Source organism: Engraulis encrasicolus, chromosome 18, assembly GCF_034702125.1.
Source record: "Engraulis encrasicolus isolate BLACKSEA-1 chromosome 18, IST_EnEncr_1.0, whole genome shotgun sequence".
NCBI classification, from domain to species: domain Eukaryota; kingdom Metazoa; phylum Chordata; class Actinopteri; order Clupeiformes; family Engraulidae; genus Engraulis; species Engraulis encrasicolus.
In genome coordinates this window covers 32847933-32868544 of record NC_085874.1, presented here as the reverse complement: position 1 = coordinate 32868544, position 20612 = coordinate 32847933, and the positions used below count along the sequence as shown (strand labels likewise).

The following is a 20612-nucleotide window of genomic DNA, read 5'->3' as shown; positions in this document are numbered from 1 at the left end:
TCGAACACAGCTGATCTAGTACCAACATACGTAGTAGCCTTTAGTTTTATTTGCTTGACATTGTAATGTGGGAGTCGGACTTTCAGGCATTACATGGCGCCCCTAAAACATTTGGTGCCCTATCAACCGCCTTGTTTGCCTTTGCCTAGCGCCGGCCCTGAACATGAAGATTCAACTTGAGCATGAACATGAAAAGGTCATCTATTGGCCCCAAAGGTCTTGTCTTGGACGACTCACACTTTCTAATGACTGAATCTCGACTCTTGAATATTATTGTTGTCCACCAGACCTGTAACTCCACCATTAGCGGCAGGGCCGCTGACAGGTTTTCCCAGGCCCGGGACAATGTCCCCCGCCCACACACACATGAAATGTAATGGGGCCCCCATTCTGGGGCCCCTCTCTCCCCTGGGCCTGGGACTGACCCCTTTGTCCCCCTAGCCTAGTTGTTAGCCAGTTAGCAACTTGGGTAGTTGTCAATGGGAAATTGCATGGCAAACAACAAATAGCCTAGCTAATGTAAGTTAGCAATTATGGTTTCAAGAAATGCACTCTTGATTAGGAATAGGGATAGGCCTATGCGAGAGTTGGTGGTGGGGCTGTAGTGAGATATGTGGGACTGTGGCCTCCTTGTGGCTCTCAGTTCCTTGTCCTGTACTGCTGAAACTGTGGACAGCAGGGCAGGAGGAGCACACAGAACTGCTGAAGATCTCTGTTCCTCCTCTGGGTCTGAGACTGGTCCGCATGACCTTAGATTCATCTCACCCAAAGGCAGGTCAGTGGTTGTATCTGTTCCTTATGCCGAATATACTGTAGGATGGGTTTGTAGTGTGTTTAACCCAGTGGTTTTCAAAGTGGGGGGCGGGGACCCCTGGGGGGCCGTGAGGGGATGTTAGGGGGGCCGTGGAAAGTTGGTAGGGAATAATAAAATAAATGATTTAAGAAATGTAATAACTAATGAACCAAAATGAGCAAAACAATATTTCCATTACTTCATTTCATATATCCTTGTGAGGCAGTGACTCACAGGCCTAGACTATGGTTGTGAAAGGGGTGCACAGGAAAAGTAGTGTGTAAAGGGGGCCTTGGCTGGGGTCTACCGGTGTATGGGGGCCTTGGCATAAGTTTGGGAACCCCTGGTTTAGCCTACATCATGGTTGTGATGTCTACTTCCTTTTACTGTGGTGACATACCGGAAGTGTACCTTACCTTATAAGAAAATATCAGAAATTTGCAATGCTTGTGATGCAGTATTTGGATACAGAATTTTCACCTGTAGCTTAAGACTTAAAACATTTGGTCAAAGTCTCCTTCACCTGACTGTCCACACATTATGTCACCAGCTCCCTCTGTTGTGGTGTAGGGCTTGACATTGGCACCTGCCAACCGTCCAAAAATGGATTAAACTTGGCCATGCCTATGATTTTCACTAGCCACTTTGCCACTTCTTGCGCATGACATATCTAATAGCATATATCCTGTTTTTGTCACGGTGCAAAATATTATTCCGATTCTATTTGTGTGCTATACTGTAGTTTCATTTAACACACTATGTCCATAGCAATGATCGTCTTGTTTCATCACTTTCTCATGCTCATTTTCTGAACTTAGATGTACAAGATAAAGAAAATATGTCTAAAATTACTGACAACAAAACTGTAGCTAGTAGAAAGACTGAGTGGCTCTTTACTCTGGAAAATCACTAGTCACTGTGGCCGCCCGGTGAGTAAAAAGTGCACAAAAAAGTTCATGTCAAGCCCTGTTGTGGTGTACTGTGATATTGGGTTGATATTGGCAACCTGTTCCCTAATCACTACTATAAATTCCTCTGGATGACAGTGTCAGATAAATACAATGTCACATGTCCTTATTCAAAGTTAGTGTCAAAGTTATTGGTTTATCATCACTGTAGCTGGTAGTTGAAAGCTGTGACGGGCAACTCTGGGGGCACATGCATACAGCTTTGAGATCCTATTTGGTCTCTGGTAATCTTGTCTTCTTCACATTGTGCCTTCCAAATGGAATGAAAAGATTTCCCTGAGCATAAGTTGGCCTCATGACAAGCCTCTCTCGTGAGCCTGTGGACGAAAAAAGGGTGAACAACAGATTTTTTGCCTGCAGAGCAGTCCTCCCACGTGTGAATCATCATACTGCCAACATTGGAATTCAAACGCCTTGTTCAGTTGTCACAGTTGGAGGGGAGAGGTTTCTTTTATTTTTGTTTATTTTTAACTCTTAAGAATCATTAAGTTAATGGTTCGACCTCAGTGATTTGATTTGTTATATTATCCAATCTTTTTTGGACTTAATTGTTTTTTTCTTATTCATGGCCAGTCATGGTTAAGCTGTTAGGGCGTCAGACTTGTAGCCAAAGGTTGCTGGTTCGCACTTTCCCCTTTGTGGCGCTGTTTTGGGGCTGCCCCATTGCATGAGTGAGGCATAAATGCAATTTCATTGTGTGCAGTGAGCACTGTGTCGCTGTGTTACAATGACAATGGGAGTTTCCCTGGTGGGCTTCTTTCCTTTCTTCCTTTCTTTCTTTTTGTTCTTCCTATGTCTCGAGGGCCATTTATGAGGCCGTTTCATTCGGACATAATTGTAATGTTATGCAGTTTCACATGAAATCTGACATTAATGTCATCAGGGGACCTAGTGGAGGTGGGGTTTGTTGTAAAGCCTTAAATACTATATGCCTGGCATTCAGGGGAAAGTCCTGGTATGTATTCATAGTACTGCCCTTGGAGGACTTTCTAAAATTTGAATTGGCCCCTCAAATGAAAAAGGTTCACCCATGGTGTAATTCTTCCCTTTATGGTCTTTAGTAAGCAGTGCACTCCACAGCTCAGTGTGTAGCCGCATGGCCACTCTCTCTCCTATTTCTCTCTCTCTCTCTCTCACTCACTAATTTATGTTCTGTCTGTCTGCCCCTTTGTTCTCATTTGTCTCTTCGTTCTCCATTCACTGACACTGATACATTCATAAGAGTGCTCAGATAGAGATGAGGTGATGCTGAAGCACCTGCCCCTTCGGCCTACAGGGCAAAAGAAAAATCCCCCTTTGAAAGTGTTTTTATAATGTATTGTGGTACATGTCAACATGATGATAAGGTGTGTGTGTGTGTGTGTGTGTGTGTGTGTGTGTGTGTGTGTGTGTGTGTGTGTGTGTGTGTGTGTGTGTGTGTGTGTGTTTGTTACTAGATGTCATACTACACAGTATCCCTCCACATATCAAATAAAAAAAATGTGTGTGTGTGTGTGTGTTCACTGAAGCTTTTAAAACCATTTTACTGCTTTAAGTGCTGTAATTATTACTACTGCAGCACTACACAGAAGACTACTGTTACTGCCCCCTTCTGGCCTTTACTTGTATCACAATGATTGCAACCAACTGCATATTAAAATTGTATCATTGAAAATAAACAATATTTTATTTAGACAATTCACAATAACAATATTTAGAGATATGGTCATGCCATATAACTACATTCAGACGTTCGTTATTGCACATCTGTCTTTGACACATTTGCCATAACTTCATAATTCCATAATGCCATAACTCTTCTTTGGATCCTCCCTAAGCTTTAAGTGCAAAATTAATACAAGAACAACAACACAAACAACATCCATAACAAAATCATAACGTAAATGATGCAGAATTACATTAGCCAAGGAAGAACATAAATGGTTCATTTTCATTTTCCATTTGAAAACATACTGTAAGATTAAATATACCGTGACCCCAACGGAATCATTATTTGAATTAATGTTTTTCTTGGCAATGTGCACTGTACTGAAAGACAAAATGACTTCAAAGAGAATATCTCTTGTGACCATAACAAAAACACTTCTTAAATCGCATTAAAAAAAAAAAAAAGTTTCACATTACATTTCTGTCGGGGTTAAGCGTGCCATGATTTCATGTTTCTTTCTTTCTCTTCATATTTTGTGAAACTTGAGTCTCAGGTGTTGACAGAGGAATCGGAGGAGGAGGAGTGGCCTGATGAAACAGCGATATGGAATGGCCCTACACAAGCAAAGTCAATTCACAAAAAGGAATTAGTTGAATCTGAGTGAATTTTTAAATCAACACCAATGATAATAATAATAATGATAATGATAATGATAATAAAAAACAACAATAATAATAATAATGTCTTACTTCTTAATTTGATCTTTCTGAAGATGCTCAAACCACTGGAAGATGACACTCCACCACTTGTACTCTGTGAGTGTGAAACAATTTAAGTGCACATGCATCATGCCATATCCACACAACTCCACACAGTGCACAGTGCATACAACAGTGTGACCTCAGGCCATAATTGACCACAGCCTTAGCCATTTGAGCCACAGCCAAGCCCCCCTAAGATAGCCGTTTTTCAAAAAATGTCCCACTCAGAACACATTACGTAAGGAATAACGGCAGACGAGGTGTCCCGATATCAAGGGAAATAATGGATGAGGTGGAGTGTTCTAACAGCCCCACGGTGCAGCCGAAGGGCTGTTCGCTTCGCCAAGTCCATTTCCCTTAATATCGGGACACCTCGAAGGCCGTTATTCCGCTTATCACCCGGTTGCCAGCATTTAAATATTAATTTATTAATATGTTGATCTGAGGCTTCGTAAGAAAGTAGATTGACCACTGTGCTTGGTTCGTTGCTATGGGCATCGCTTCCTAATCTAGTGAGATGTGCCTCTATCGGACACCTTGCAGTCTTAACAAAAACTACATTGTTTACATTTTCTGTGGGGGCATACTTACTCTTGTTTGTCCTGTTCCAGATCCTGAGCTCGGGAACACTGGCTTTCTTGCCAAAGCAGCCCGAACCTAAATGTAGAGAAGGGATATCCCCTTATTATGGCATTCTAACTTACCACATCACACCACAACGAAACCTACTTCAATGGCATATTCTCCCAATATTTTCAACCGATGCACCATCACAGCGATTGGGACAATTCATTAACTAAATGTGGTATTGTATGTATTCTTTATTTCAATATAAAGTTTTCCTTTGAAAAGAAAACTACACTGAATTCAGTGACTTGTACATACCTTCTTGTCCAAGAGTGTGCAAAACACTAAAACGAAGAGGCCCTTTGGGATAAGAAAATCACAATGCAAACAGCATAAATACTTATATCGTCTCTATTCATTTTGACCTTGAAAGGTGCACTGTGTAGGGATGTGGACAGAGTTGGTATTGCAACGATTTTGCTCAATGGAACTGTGCTGCCTATTGCCAAATTTTATCTTTTCATTAATATGTACTAAAAAAAACAAATGAGTCTTCACTAGTATACCAAAAGTACAGTAAGGTTTGCAGCTGAAAATGTCAATTTCTGGACATTGAAAATGGCAGACATGGAGAATATCCACTTTTTCCTGTATGAAAAGTGCAATTTTTCCAGTCATAATGAATACCTAGAATTTGATAGTCTGGTGGTAAGTAAAGTATCCATGGAAAAGGTATCATTTGAGAATGGATCGCATGAATTCTGGAAAGAAACTGCTGGAAACATTATACAGTGCACGCAAATGTCAAACCTTGGTAAAATGGTAAGAGGAGCAAAAGCCTACCTGAAATGAGTTCAATAATGCGAACACCACATGGAGTCCGAAAACTTCTGGAGCGATGAGGAGGCCAATGCCAAATCCCCAGGTGAGGCCAAATAGAGGGGTCAAAAAGATCACACATTTCGCAATCACTTTCAAGTTGTGCCTCTCATCGTTCTGCTGAGTGTCTCCCACCCCTCTCCTCCGCATCTTGATCAGCACCACGATCATGATGCAGAAGTTGACGGCCACAATGAAGAGCGCAGGGATCACGAAGGCCAGCATGGCCTTGCTCTTGTTCCAGTTCAGCCAGCACGACTGCTCCGAGATGTAGCCGCCGTGCCCAGCTAAGGCCGCCACGGTGACCACCGCTATGATGAGAGGGAAGCCGTAGCCGACGACGAAGGCCACCAGCATCATGATCCACTTGGGGATGTGCGAGAAGACCCAGATGATGCGATACAGCAGCAGCAGGGCGGACAGCAGCATCCAGAAGAACATGGCCAGGTAGAAGAAGTGGGCGAAGAACGTGGCGGCGGTGCAGGAGCCGACGTCCGGGCTGCTGTTTTCATACGTGGTGGCAGCCGCCACGATGAACCAGATGTCGGCAATCAGGAGGCACAGAGCAATGTTGACAATGCAGACGTGACGCATGTAGGCCGTGTTGTTCCCCGTTGTGACACGCCAAACAATGGCCTCGATGATCAGGCAAATGACCAGGCTGGCCAGGGATACTCCCACACCGATGTAAGTTATTATTGATAGGACGTTCTTGAGTTTTTCCGGAAGATATGGCGCCATCAGGATGGAAAAGGAAGTGGTATGATTGCACTCGCATGTGACGGTGGAATTTCCATCCAATTTTACCTCACATCCAAAAGTGTCCCATCCACCAGTATTGTTGAAAAGCTCAAAGTTCCAAAAGACACACAGTGGGGTGAACGACTCAGAAGTGTTCAGCTGATCAAAGCTCAGGGAGATGTTATCAATGGTTTCACTCGTGTTGACCAGAACAACATTGCCATTTATGATTGTGTCATTGTTCTCTTCTGTCCTGTTTCGCAAAATAGTATTTAGGGTGTAAAATGCAATGACCGTGACCGAGGTGTTGTCCGATATCTGTGGGAGGTCAATTTCAGACGTGTTTGCTGTGATCATGGTATTTGCTGACGTCAGTAGAGATTTCTTCAAACTGAGGGTGGGTCGGATGATTTCAAATGTCTCTTGGGTCGAGAGTCTAGCCGACATGGCTTCCATGGACCGCAGCAGATTGGAGCTAACATTTCGACGCGTTTCATTCTCGTCGTTAGTTATGTTGCTCCATGTCGCAGTGGCATTGGTACCAATGATGACATTGACAGTATCCAGGACACTCTGTGCAGAATGAAAACACAGACACAAATCAGTGCACGAATAAATTCATGAATTAATAAATAGAGACAGGAATTAGTAATACAGTAGGACTGAATGATATTAGCGTTGGAATTGTTTGAAGTACACACCTCTAATCCAGATCAATGTGATCAGAAGTAATATGTAATATACTTGATAAATAATAATGACACTAGGGCTGCAACGATTAGTCGACTTTATTGAAGGCTAAATTGCCCTGCATGTATGAATTAGACGTTGTATCTTGGAGTAAATAAGTTTCTATCATGATTTAAAGCTCATTGTGAGCTGTAAGAATTGTTTCACTTCCCTGCGCTAGAGGCCGGGAAGGTTTGTCGGAGGTTGGACCAAGTATTTTTGACTTAGTGACTAATCGTGACTAGATCTATTGATTAGTCGACTATTAAAATAATCGTTAGATGAAGCCCTAAATGACACATTGTATTATACGCACATTGCCCTTCATTATTAAAAAAATGTTATACCTCCATCACTTGCTGGTTGACTTCCACTTGAAGGGAAGCGTCTGCCACATTCTCAAGTATGGTCACGATCGATGTAAGGGTTGCTTGGGAGGTGACAATTTCTTGGCTGTTGTCCTGTGTGGCTGAACTGAGGTTGCCCACGAACTCTGGAACTTGTTCTCCACTCAAATTCTACAGGAGAAACAAAATATCAAATGTGTCTCATCTCATTAATTAAAAATGAAATGTAGGTATTTTCATAAGAAGGGTATTGACAGTGCAATGGACATCAAGTCAGCGGTCAAATACTTTATGAATATTAGTGCTAGAACAGTCTACCATATAGAACATTCTACCAGATTGACATATCCTATCATAAACAATGGAATTGACTGCTGCTAATTCACACAAGATTTTGACAATATCTATTTACAGTATGTGACAATAAGTTTTTCTACCGTTGAGTTTTCTTCCAAGCCTTTTATTTCTTCTAACACACAGTTATCTTCGATTCGTTCCCAGTTTTCATTGGTGCATCTGTATATTTGGTCCCCAGTTTTGCCCGTTTCACAGCCAACGGTCCTTTCTTGATTCTCTTCTCCAACTCCCAATTCGTCGTCTTCACAAGACGTGTCTGTTGATAGATATTGAAATTATTGAGATGTTCAGGTTACAAGATGAACTAAGAGTTAGTCAGAAGACGCGCTCAACTTCTTGGAAAAATGAATGAATTTGGGTGCGCGATAAAAAGGTATCAACTTAAAGATGAACATTCCGCACTCACAAGCTATGTCTCATTATTAATTTATAAATTACCACCATGTCCTCAAACAAACGTGTCTCGGCTCTCAAGCTTTCATCAGTGCGTGGTAAATAAATAATGAGATGTACTGTAGCTTGTGAGTGCGGATTTGTCATCTTTAAGTTTACAAGACGAACTAAGACACTGGTGTCGAGTTTACAGTGGTATCATCACTATCCACATCAGCCTGTTTCACCGTGTTGTCAGACAAGTTCCATTTTTGAAGCGAAGTAGGAAAAATTACAACCAGTTTCCATCGAAAACAGTGCTGTGTAAATGTATGTCTATGCCACTGATTGCTACTTTTCCTGCTTAAAATGCATTGAATCGAAGGTGTCTGATGTCACGTGAAAGAGGCTAAAAATGGCTGAAATAGATGTGATGTCATAAAATGTGTACAAGGCATTAGGTATGCATAGACATGCATCTAAATATGACGTAAACAATATCATGTGCAACTATTTAAAGTTCAATATATAGTTTATTAAAATGTACAAATTTAACAAAGAGTAGTGTGGGCAAAGATGCAGAAATTATAACAAAGTGAATAAAATAATAATAGAACACATTAAAAACAAAGCCAGCAATAAACGGTATATCTACCTGGAGTTTCAGGTTGAGCAGTCAATCTCATAGCTTTTTCCCTGTTTGGCACCGCCAGTTTACATCTGAATATTTTCACATTTAGTTCAACGTCACAATTTTCGGTTGTATGTTCAATCCTGGCACAACTCCTGGCACCGTCATTGACTTCATAGTAAACAGGAAGAAAAAAGAAAGTCAATATTGGCTTGAATTACATGTGAGACTTAACTTGAATGGAATATAATTTTTACTTATCTGACCACGCTCCACTAAAAATTGCATACCTTGATGTGTAATTGTGATTTGTGACCATGTCACTGTTGCAAAATAATCAATAAGTTGTTCAAAACTACTTTGTTGACATAACTATTTTGGTTTAAAAAACATTGTCGTTATCCTTTGCCTGCTTATCCTGAACTCCATCACGTAAATGACAATGTCAAACTACTCGGTCTTTAAGGTACACTGTGCAGAAAATGGTCAAAAAAGGTACTGCAACTATGCTGCTCATTGAAACTGGGTTGACTTTTGCCATATTTGATCTTTTCATGGAATTTTACAAAGTAATAAACTAATATTTTCTAGTATGGCCCAAGAACAGTCATTTTTGCAGCTAAAAATCAATTTCTGGAAATTCAAAATGGCGGACCATGGAGAAGATCCCCCTTTTACTGTAAGAAAAGTGCAATTTTCCCAGTCATGAATACTTAGAATTTGATGGTGGTGGTAAGTATTCATGAAAAAGGTAACATTAGTGAATGGGTAGCATGAATTCTGGAAATATACAACTAAAAAAAAAATCTTACACAGTGTACCTTTAACGGGACTATAAAGAAGCAAATACACTCATTCTTTTGGTGCTGTGTGCATATCAAGTTATATCATAAACACAAACAGAGGATGAAAGGGATAACAGCCCACAAGATAAATAGTTTCATGGAAATGAATGTGAGGTTGATGCTATAACGATGCAAAGCAGGGTGCAAGGAACTGGTCTCTGCATGGGCCAGTGCCCCCCTTATCTCCTGTTTGTGTTGATGTGATCTAGGGTGAATTTCTCGAAACCAAAGTTGCTTACTACATTAGCTACTTCGTTGCTTTCAATGCATTTTCCCATTGGCAACTACCAAAGTTGCTAACAGGCTAACAACTTCCCTTTTGAGAAACTCACCCCTGATCTGACCACTTGGTAACTGCGAAATGGTAGTTGTCAAATGAGAGCACCCTTGAACCTTGGGCTTGTTGATGTTTTTTGCCGTTGGTAAGCTACTAATTATACCCATGCCAAATTAATTTACTAAAGAACTGGGGAGTATGCTCAGAACAACGTTAAGTACATTGTAATAAACCCGACCAACCTGTTAACCTGCATGAATAACCTGAATAACTATGCTAATAGATAGCCTGCATATGTCATTTAGTTAAGAAACTATGGACTCCAGGCTCTTCTATTAAATGATTTGCCACTACCTCAAGGATGACTACTTTCTTGGCATACTCTACTCTACTCTACTCTACTCTACTCTACTCTACTCTACTCTACTCTACTCTTACTACCCTGGGGTGCATTTCTGGAAAGTGTAGTTGCTAACTATGTTAGCTACTTTGTTGGTTGCAATGCAATTTCCCATTGGCAACTACCAAAGTTGCTAACTGCCAACTACGCTTTCCAGAAATGCACCCCAAAACAGCTTGCCAGCTGTTATCCCTTATGTATGTAATGTATCCCTTATGTACGTATGTTATGTATGTTACTATGTGCACAATATCATACAACACAATATGAAGATACACTGAAAGAGAGTAAACTGATGTGGAAAAAGGCCACTCTGGATTGTTATATTATTGGATGGCTTATATGTGATGACCAAGCAGTCAGTGCTTACCGCTCGCTGTGTCATCTAACGTGACTGTGAATCCCTGCTTCACACAACACTCCACAGAAACACGGGTTCCACACGTTACAGTTTTTGTCATGAAATTTGTGAAGATGTCAGGCGCACCCTTAACATTGACACTTTCCCAGTAAATTAGAGTTGGTGCAGAGGTTCTCTCATATTTGCACTCATACCGTCCTGAAACAACAAAGCAGGTGATGATTGGTGAGGCTCCCATGCCATGAACAATGTCAATACAGTTCCTACTCAAGAAGGAGACAGCAGAAAAATAAACATATCTGAAATTCGCAGAGGTCTTCAGTATTACTGTAGCGAAGAGAACTGTAGTGATGACCACTCCATCACAATTACAAATAGTTATTATATCTTACATACAAATGAATAATATTATCAGAAAAAAGGGAAAAACGGAAGCGCTGCAAGGATCCAAACTTTTCAACACGGGTGCTCTAACAGTTAGTGGGTAGTAGAAAACAAAAAATAAAGAGGAGTAAACTATGGCTCTCCGGTTGCAATGTTTTTTTACTTTTTCTTCAAGGTAAATCTTTGTCAGGACCGTGTAGGTTGAAACGCATCGGCCAGTCTATTTGCCTTGAAGAAAAAGTAAAAAATATTGTAACTGCAGTGCCACAGTTTCCTCCTCTTTATTTGTTGTTGAATAATATAATAATTTTGAATAAAATATTTTTATAGCGCTTTTTATGGAACCCAAGGTGGCTTTTTTTGTATATTTCAAACACAATTCAGAGCCATGATGACAGATTCTGTACAACCACATATGACCATATTTACCTTTGTCACCAAGGACAACATTTTTTACTTCGATAGTCCTGCTCGATGTCAATATGTTGTATTTATCAGAGTTTCCAAGTGCTTTTCCTTTGAACTTCCACTGAGGTGTGGTAGTCGAGTCAGTTGGTGGAGCAGGACATTGTAGCACCATGGTTGTATCTCCTGAGTAATGATTGCCTGTACTGAGTGTCTTTCGTGCTTTGTGAAGAGAAATGTTATTTTTTTCATTGTTATAAATAGAACATGACTGTTCCAAAATAATAATAATTTAAAAAAATTCTGTTGTGGATACTCACACATCTCGGTAATAAAGTCTTCTGCGGGTGGATAGCCTTGGTTTTGGAGATTAGTGGTCAGAGCCTCATTGCTCTTTTGGACATCGTCCCAGTTTATATCATTATGAGTTATGACCACATCAGCCACCACACTACCTTGCCTGTAAGCAAATAGGAGAACCAACTGGGTTACCACATGGCCAATAGGGGAGCAGTTATAATAAAATAACATAACAACAAACAACAATAGGTATGTATACATGGGCACTTCTGATCCGATTAGAATAGGGATATTTTTCTAAGCCGATCAGGAATTCCCTTGTATACGGCCCGATCGGACTAGATTTCTTTGATCGGATCAGAATTCTAATCGGACTAGAAGAGGTGGTGTAGTCCGATCAGATGGTCCATGTATACACTCTATTCCACTTGGTTGTTTGTGATGCAATCGTGTCACATATTTTAACAAATGAAGCTCTGGTTATCCTAACATTTTAACACCATATTAGTCGCTGAATTCCTGCAGAACAACTCTCTCCCACCAATCCTGGCTTCGTACTCTCATCCACAGACTTCTTTCTTGTTTGTGAGGTGTTTTAAGTGAACTGGTGACAACAGCGCGTCGGAGTGCCGCTGTTACGCACTTGCCCATAAGCGCAAGATTAAGTACAGCAGTGTCGCTTCCCGCTGCACTTTCAGAAAGACTAAAATGATAAATAAAGCAAGCGATACTTTTATGTTTATCGCAGTTTCAACCATATAGCCCGGTCTGTTGCTAACCACTGTCCCTGGTAACCGCGCGTGGCAGGTATTCGGACGTTCGAGGTCAATGTAATGTATACACTTCATTCCGATCAGACTAATCGGATCAGATCTATTCCGAAAAAAGTGCCATATATACACAGCTACTGACGAAGTAGTGCCTGTTATTACCAATCCATTACAATAGTAAATAAAGCCGGCTGCAGCTCAGTAGTAGAAGACTGTCATGTTTTGCTGTTGTTTTGTCAGAGTTACAACAAAAAAGTGTGACCTTTGACATTGAGGGGATTTGGCCCCTTGGAGGTCATGTAGAAGTGATTTTCTGAAAGTTTTCTGAAATTTGAAATGATATATGGCCTTTGACTTTGACCTCATTGCTGAAGTCATTGTCTGTCTTTTTTGAAAGTTTAATGTAAAACTGACCATTTCTGACCATGGTGCTGTGACCATCAACATAACCTGAATTTGCCCAAAGGCTAAAAGGTGCAAAAGGCTTTTTAAGTGACATTTTCAGGTTGAGAAAGAGCTGTGTCTGTGTGTGGCCATGTTTGAAACTTTTGTGTAGTTTTTTTTTGCGCAATATTGCCACCAGACAGACAGAAGAACAAACTAAAAACAATACACCTTTCTCTATCTAGATGGGAGAGGGTTCAAGAAGGTGCACAACTTCTACCTGAATGCTTCCACCTCTACAGATCGAAACCCAGGAATGTCACGGTAGGTGTTTTCCACCTGAATTTCAAAAAGAAAGAAAAGCAAATGAAAGGGAGCAAAATCAACCATCTTTTCAAGCAATGATATATTAAATGTTAGCGTTTTGTCAGTTAATTATCAGACAATTATTTATTTGATGAAATCTTTGAAATGGAGCATATGATTTGTGACTTACTGCTGTTTTTATTTCTCTGGCATATTTTTTGAAGTCCTCACTCTGTTTATCAGTCAAACTTAATTTAAACTCCATATCTAATGTTAAACTCATGTCTGTGCCTACAAAAAGAAACAGAGAATTGCATTCAGAGTAAATTCAATAGCTTCACTTAAGAGCATGTGTTAATAAACCCAGTCCTAAATACTGGTAAATGCATGCACAGTGTATTTTATGTATATATTTGTTATTTGAAGATCATAATTTTCTTGAAAAGTACTTTTTTCCCTGAATTTTCCGCTAATTTATAACCAGATAGAAAATCTGATGAAGACTGTTGAAGTCGAAATGTAATCCAGCCATGAAATAATAAAAAAACAAAAAATATTTTGGTAACACTTTCTATGAAGCCCATATCTATAGCACATTATGAGTGCATTTATAACAAATTATAATGCGCATCATAATTAGTCATAGTGCATCATGACCGTTATAATGCATTATAAGCCCATTCACTGCCTGTAGTTTATAACCATTCACGAGCACTCAAAACATCCTAAGATTTATAATGCATTATAAGCTAGATTTATAGTTATAGTTATAGGTATGGCTGTTGATATACTCCATCATGAAGCGTTAAAAGTGTAGTCATAATGCACTATAATTATGATGCCCATTATGATTTGTTATGAATGTGCTCATAATGCGCTATAGATATGGGCTTCATAGAAAGTGTTACCAATATTTTAAGTGTGCAGACCTCTCTCTCCAAAACTGCTAATGTGTAACACCACAGAAGAATATGTGATTTTAAAATACTGCAAAATAAGAGTTCAAATATAGTCATGCTATGAACCTTCCTGGATCCATACCTTCTCGTTGTTCTGATGTAGAGATGGTAGCACGATTGAAAAGGGAGAAGTTTGAAAAAGAAAGAAAAACAAAAATTACTTAATATACTTAATTATACTTAATTTACTTAATATACTTATTTACTCAATACAATTATATACTTATTTTAATATACTTATAATACTTAATTTCTAGACGGCACTCCTGACTATAATGCAAAAGGTGTTCTTACATAGGTAAATGCTAATGATCTTAAAGGGACACTGTGTGAGATTTTTAGTTGTTTATTTCCAGAATTCGTGCTGCCCATTCACTAATGTTACCTTTTTCATGAATACTTACTTACCATCAGCATCAAATTCAAAGTATTCATTAAGACTGGAAAATGTGCCCTTTTCATACATAAAAAGGGGGATCTTCTCCATGGTCCGCCATTTTGAATTTCCAAAAATAGCCATTTTTAGCTGCAAAAATGACTGTAGGCCTACTTGGACCATACTAGAAAATATTTGTTTATTACTTAGTAAACTTTCATGTAAAGATCAAATTTGGCAATAGGCAGCCAAATATGGATTGACTGACTATCTCAGTAATAAAATGTTATAAAATTGTACTTATTATGAAGCACCATTCATAAGTTCAAAGCTACATCTACATTGATAGCACAGGTACCAGTCAAGTACACACAATACCAACAACCTCTCGGAAATGTACATAAAATCTACCCTTTTCTGCTTTTACTGTAGCCTATTACAGTGACTGACGGTCAGTTTGTAATCATTTACAGCACACAAGAAAGGCAGCCAATTTACAGATTCTTATTTATGAACAGCTAAAACTCCCATTGGTATATCTGATGTTAGTTATTGACAGTATGTCTGCATTAGTATTTTTTTATTTACCGCACTGATTGCTGCTACTTATGGGCTGGCCGTCTTGGGTTGCTTGGTATCCATCCTCACATTCACATCTGTGGTCTCCAGGGGTGTTGGTGCACACCGAGTTTGGACCACAGACTGATGGACTCTGAGAGCATTCATTCACATCTGAAATAACGTGTTAGCAAAATAAAATTACATCATTGCAGTGGTCTAATCCCGACACACCAATTACGGCTATATATCTGTAGGCAATATATGGTATTGTATTAATTCACCTCTGCATGGATTGCTGCTGCTTATGGATTGGCCTGCATTGGTCACTTGGTATCCTTCATCACATTCACAGTTGTGTTCTCCATTGGTGTTGGCACATTTGGAGTTGGGTCCACATATGTTGGGTGTCTCTGTGCACTCATTTATATCTGCAAAGACAAACAATTTCCAATAACATAAGCAAATGTTAAGAAATACAAAATATTAAGTATGTTTTGTAAGTATGTCCAATAACCCAAATATTTCCAATAACAAAAACAAATGTTAGAAAATCTTCAATTACATATCTATATCCCTGAAACGCAGAGCGTGGGGGATGTAATGGTTCTATTTCAGTCGAATCGTTCACCATCTCTTATGGGAGCTCAGCTCTCAGCTGTGCAATTGACGAAGAGCTTTGTCAATCACGCCAGAGGTCCAATGAGCTGCGACGTGAGCGGGATGTCCACATTGTGAAAACCACTTGTTTTGCGCGTGAATACTTACATTTCACTCTCTTCGTCTGGCAAATTGACCGACTGAATTTAATTGTCCACTAGAAGTGCCGGGCGCCCAGTCTCGACAAAAGAGGAGTTTGTCACTCTGGATGAGTAATTCAATGATTGAGGATTGTCTATTTTATGAAACCGCTGAGTCACTGACTAGTCACTGGTCCCGCTAGCAGTTTTTAGCGTGTTAACAGTAGCGTTATACTGTAGCTAGCCCTGGTAACTCGCCTAACTCCATAATGGTTACCACTTCTTTTCAGAAAAGGAGGGAAAAGGAGCCTCGCGACTGCCCCAACGGTTGTGGGTTCACTATCTCCTGGAAGGACCCTCACCTTGTCTGCATTGTCTGCCTCGGCTACACCCATGCCCATGAAGGCCTCACCAGCAGCGAGTGTTACGACTGTGGAGAACTGAGTGCTAACGCCTTGAGACGTCACATGGCTTTCCTGGACCACATGATAGCCTCACAAGCTAAATGCTGCTACACTTAGGTAGATTGGGACGCCCCGCTTGCGACTCGCGACCACCCGAGGGCTTGATTGGGCTGAGGTGGGAGGCCTTTCCCCCAACAACCCATCGGCCGGAAACTGCTACCCCAGACGCCGTGGAGCATGAGTCCAGGACGTAGGACCACCCTTACTCGGCATGCCCGCCAACCCTGGGGTTCGTCATGCTGGACACGGTGGAAATGGAGAACGACTGGAATAGAATGCCACAATGGAGACGGCTCTCGACCACCACCTTGCCCCTCAGCTGGGCAGTCTGGGCCTGCCCTCCGTCGCCTCAAAGCTCCCAGCGAAAGCCGACCAGCTTACCCTCTCGCTGTGGGAGAAAACGTACAGGGCATCTTCTCTAGCGGGTAGAACGCTCTAGCGCGTTGAACGCATCGGCTCTTCTCTCCGCCTACCTCTCTGCCCTCCAGGAGGACATCACGGATCTCATGGCCAAAGATCTATTAGTGGATGAAGTGTGGGAGGAAATTTGTGCGACAACACGAATTGGATCCTCAAAACTGTACAAGGTACCGTGCGGGCGACGGGGCAAGCCTTCGGCCTAGCGGTAGCGAGGGCAAGAGAACTATGGCTGGATCTCACCGCCCTCCTCGAGCAAGAGAAGACAGTCGTTATGGATCTGCCTCTGTCCCTCATGGGTCTGTTCGGAGAAGAGGCCATCGCATCATTTGTAATCTGGAGTGATTGTAAGGGTCCCATAAGAGATGGTGAACGATTCGACTGAAAGAGAACATTAGGACATAGTCATGTCCCCATTCTCCGAAGAAAATGAGTGAGCCATCTCTTTAGGACACCCTTATTGCCGCCATCCGAAGAGAGTGTTGACTCAAAATGTAAGGATTCGTGCACAAAACAAGTGGTTTTGGGAATGTGGACGTTCCGCCCATGTCGCAGCTCATTGGACCTCTGGCGTGATTGAAAAGGGTCTTCGTCAATCACAGAAATGAGAGCTGAGCTTCCACAAGATCACTCACTCATCTCCCTCAGAGAACCAGGGACATGACGATGTCCTTAAGTCGTTGCGTCCGCGGTGTCTGTGTAAGGTCTTTTGTCTTAACGCGATAACTTTTGAATGGATGGATGGATTTGTCTCAGATTCGGTGTGTTAATGCTCTACGGTAGGTTCAAGAAATGATTCGATTTTGAAGGCCAGCACTTTAGAGATGACTGAATTCAAGATGGCCGAAGTTTTGTTTGGCCGGGTGGATGGATTTGCCCCAATTTTTTTTTGCTTTGTTTTCACAATACACCGCATTCCACATTATTACGCAAATGACATTTTTCGCTGTTTCCCCAAATAATCAATACAAATGACAGTCGTCATAATTTTCAAGTCATCAGCCATAAGAGTACAATTAAAGCGTTTTTGAATGAACCTCCCAATGATAACGGTATTTTTTAAAATATTAAAAAACTTAAAATGCCCAAAATGCTCTGTTCCAAATTATTACGCAAAACAGTTTTGTAGTGTTGTTATCCAAATTTCTTTCTTCTTTTCCCATTTACATCAAAACAGTGGGCATTTGGTACCATCTAAATTACATTTCAATGTTCAAAACATGGTTATAAGCTGTAACTGGAATGCTGCATTTAACATTGAAGTCAATGGCAGGGCATTGCATGGGAATTATGGAAGCCCAGATATCCTTGATGCTTTGCTCTCAGCTGTTTTTGTTTGTTTGGTCTGGTGACCCACACTTCACTCTTCAATATACCCGTAGATTTCCCTGCCACGTTTAGGTGCTTTGAAGGTGATGACGTTCTAACTCACCAGACATAACATCCCATTCGTTTTCAATGGGGTTTTATGTCTGGTGAGTTAGAATGTCGATACCACCAAAGCACCTACAGGTGGCATAGAAATCTACGGGTATATTGAAGAGTGAAGTGTGGGTCACCAGACAAAACAAGCAAAAACAGTTGAGATCAAAGCATCAAGGATATCTGGGCTTCCATAACTCCCATGCAATGCCCTGCCATTGACTTCAATGTTAAACGCAGCATTCCAGTTACTAAGACAAAGAGCTTATCACCAAGTATTGAACATTGAAATGTAATTTAGAAGGTAACAAATTCCAACTGTTTTGATGTAAATTGGAAATTTGGATTACAACACTACAAAACTATTTTGCTTAATAATGTGGAACAGAGCATTTTAAGTTTTTTATTATTTAAAAAAAATACAGATATCATTGGAAGGTTCATTCAAAAACTTATTAATTGTACTCTTATGACTGATGACTTGAAAATTATGATGACTGTCATTTGTATTGATTATTTGGGGAAACCGCGAAAAATGTCATTTGCGTAATAATGTGGAATACGGTGTAGTTGTTTGGTTTTAAGCCTATGCACGGCACTGATCTATGTACAGTATACTGTATATACTGTATATATATTTCTTTTAAATTTTATATTTAATATAGTTATAAGTTTATAAATAGCTGGACGGGAGTGGTGGGAATGATGGGGGACTAGAAGCATCACGTTTCGGGAATATACTGTACCTTTACCAGTCGGAGACGACTGCATAGTCCTAGTTTGTTTTGAAAACAATGCAAATCTACGTATACAGTATTGGAGAGAATTCATTCACATCTGGAAAGTAAATCAGTCACACTGTTGCCTGTTGCACTCTTTACCTGTGCATGGATTGCTGTTGCTTATGGTTTGACCTGCATTGGTCACTTGGTATCCATTCAAGCAGGAACAGCTGTAGCTTCCATTGGTGTTGGCACAGTTGGAGTTGGGTCCACATATGTTGGGTGTCTCTGTACATTCATTAATGTCTGCAGAGACAAATGAAGCAAATGTTTAAAAAAAAAACGCAAAATAGTAACTATATTTTGGCTTTATGTGTCTTTTGTCGCTTTTGCTGTTTTCCTGCAGCGGCTCAGTTCACAAAGGAAGAGCTGAGCCCTCCCTTTGTACTGTTGTTATGTAATGTTTTTATTGACACTAGATCTGCATCAGTCATTTTTATTTACCTGTGCATGGGTTGCTGCTACTTATGGGCGGGGTCGCCTGGTATCCCTTCACACATGCACAGCTGTGGCCCCCATCAGAGTTGGTGCACATCGAGTTTGGACCACAGACTGGTGGACTCAGAGAGCATTCATTCAGATCTGAAATAACATGTTAACAAAAGAAAATCACATGCTTAAAGATCTGATGTGAACCTCAATTATGTCTGCCTTCCTGCCTGCTTACTGGGCCTTTCCTTTATTTGTTACTGTTACCTATTGTAACAGGTAGACCTGCCGGTCTTGAAGCGAGTGTTGTCCCTTGCCAGCTCCCATAGTGTCATAATGTCACGGACTCAGATAGCAGTGAGTGCTAATCAGGTGCGGCTAGGCGTTTGTTTTATACAAAGCAGTCAGCGTTGGGTAGGCTCGCTGGAGCCCTCCTGGAGGTAGGCCTAATATTTGCAGCTGTTCTGCCAGATGTTCTGCTGGCACAGAGCTATGATCCGTGATGCCCGGATTGGTTCTGATCTACATTTGTAGAGGCTCGAGGTATGTGTGTGTATGGTTAACATTGTGTATGTAATTGATGTGCTTCATCCAACACACGGGATGATGTTCTGATTTGTTAATCGCCAGGTTAACCTGATCCCCTGGCGCCCTGAAGGTCTCTGTCTGTAAACTGTGCACCTTCTGTCTGCCTGTAGTGAGGTATGTAATCGGTCCGGTATGTCTCAATCCACTGTTAACCGTGATGTACATGTAATGGACTATTACTAATTACTTCATTGTGTGCCCAAAACTCTCAGATGTGTCATCAAGGGTTCTGGACACTGTATGTTTGCACCATGGACAGATTACCCAATCACTGTTTTGTCCTTACTGAATTTAGTTTGCCTTCCTGATTATTTGTGTTCTGTTTTCTTTTATCCGGTCGCCAATTCTTAAATGTAGGCTACTATTTCTGTTTCATTGTGCATCATAGTCCAGTAGCTCGCAGGGCAGGTCTCAGTAGGAATCATTTCAACTTGAATTGCAGTGAATTGACTCACCTGTGTGTAGTGTGTAGCAATATTGATTGAATCACTTGCTTAGTGTGGTATGCCTATGAGCGTGTGTGAGTGTGTGCGTGCTGTATCGTAGGCCATTGTTTCATAGCATGAGTGGTGAACAACACATTTATTCCCAACTGGTAACCTGCCCTGCTAGCCTGAGTCTGCCAATCCTTTAGGGTAGTTGCCCTGGCATT

General features: G+C 40.8%; 1 protein-coding gene across 1 annotated transcript in view; it reads right to left on the bottom strand.

Annotated features, from left to right (window-relative positions):
- Window positions 1–3430: 3430 nt before the first annotated feature.
- Window positions 3431–20612, bottom strand: part of adgrf6 (adhesion G protein-coupled receptor F6) — an 88150-nt gene continuing 70968 nt past the window's right edge. Inside the window, exons 92-109 of the mRNA XM_063222155.1 lie at window positions 19388–19525; window positions 19043–19189; window positions 15403–15549; window positions 15149–15292; window positions 14267–14278; window positions 13416–13516; window positions 13200–13258; window positions 11786–11925; window positions 11490–11687; window positions 10686–10874; window positions 8818–8964; window positions 7871–8046; window positions 7434–7604; window positions 5581–6930; window positions 5056–5097; window positions 4762–4827; window positions 4159–4222; window positions 3431–4023 (exon numbers count right to left, since the gene is read on the bottom strand). Of these exons, the coding sequence (XP_063078225.1) occupies window positions 3959–4023; window positions 4159–4222; window positions 4762–4827; window positions 5056–5097; window positions 5581–6930; window positions 7434–7604; window positions 7871–8046; window positions 8818–8964; window positions 10686–10874; window positions 11490–11687; window positions 11786–11925; window positions 13200–13258; window positions 13416–13516; window positions 14267–14278; window positions 15149–15292; window positions 15403–15549; window positions 19043–19189; window positions 19388–19525 (3356 nt within the window). The 3' untranslated portion in view covers window positions 3431–3958. The remainder of the gene's footprint in view (window positions 4024–4158; window positions 4223–4761; window positions 4828–5055; window positions 5098–5580; window positions 6931–7433; window positions 7605–7870; window positions 8047–8817; window positions 8965–10685; window positions 10875–11489; window positions 11688–11785; window positions 11926–13199; window positions 13259–13415; window positions 13517–14266; window positions 14279–15148; window positions 15293–15402; window positions 15550–19042; window positions 19190–19387; window positions 19526–20612) is intronic.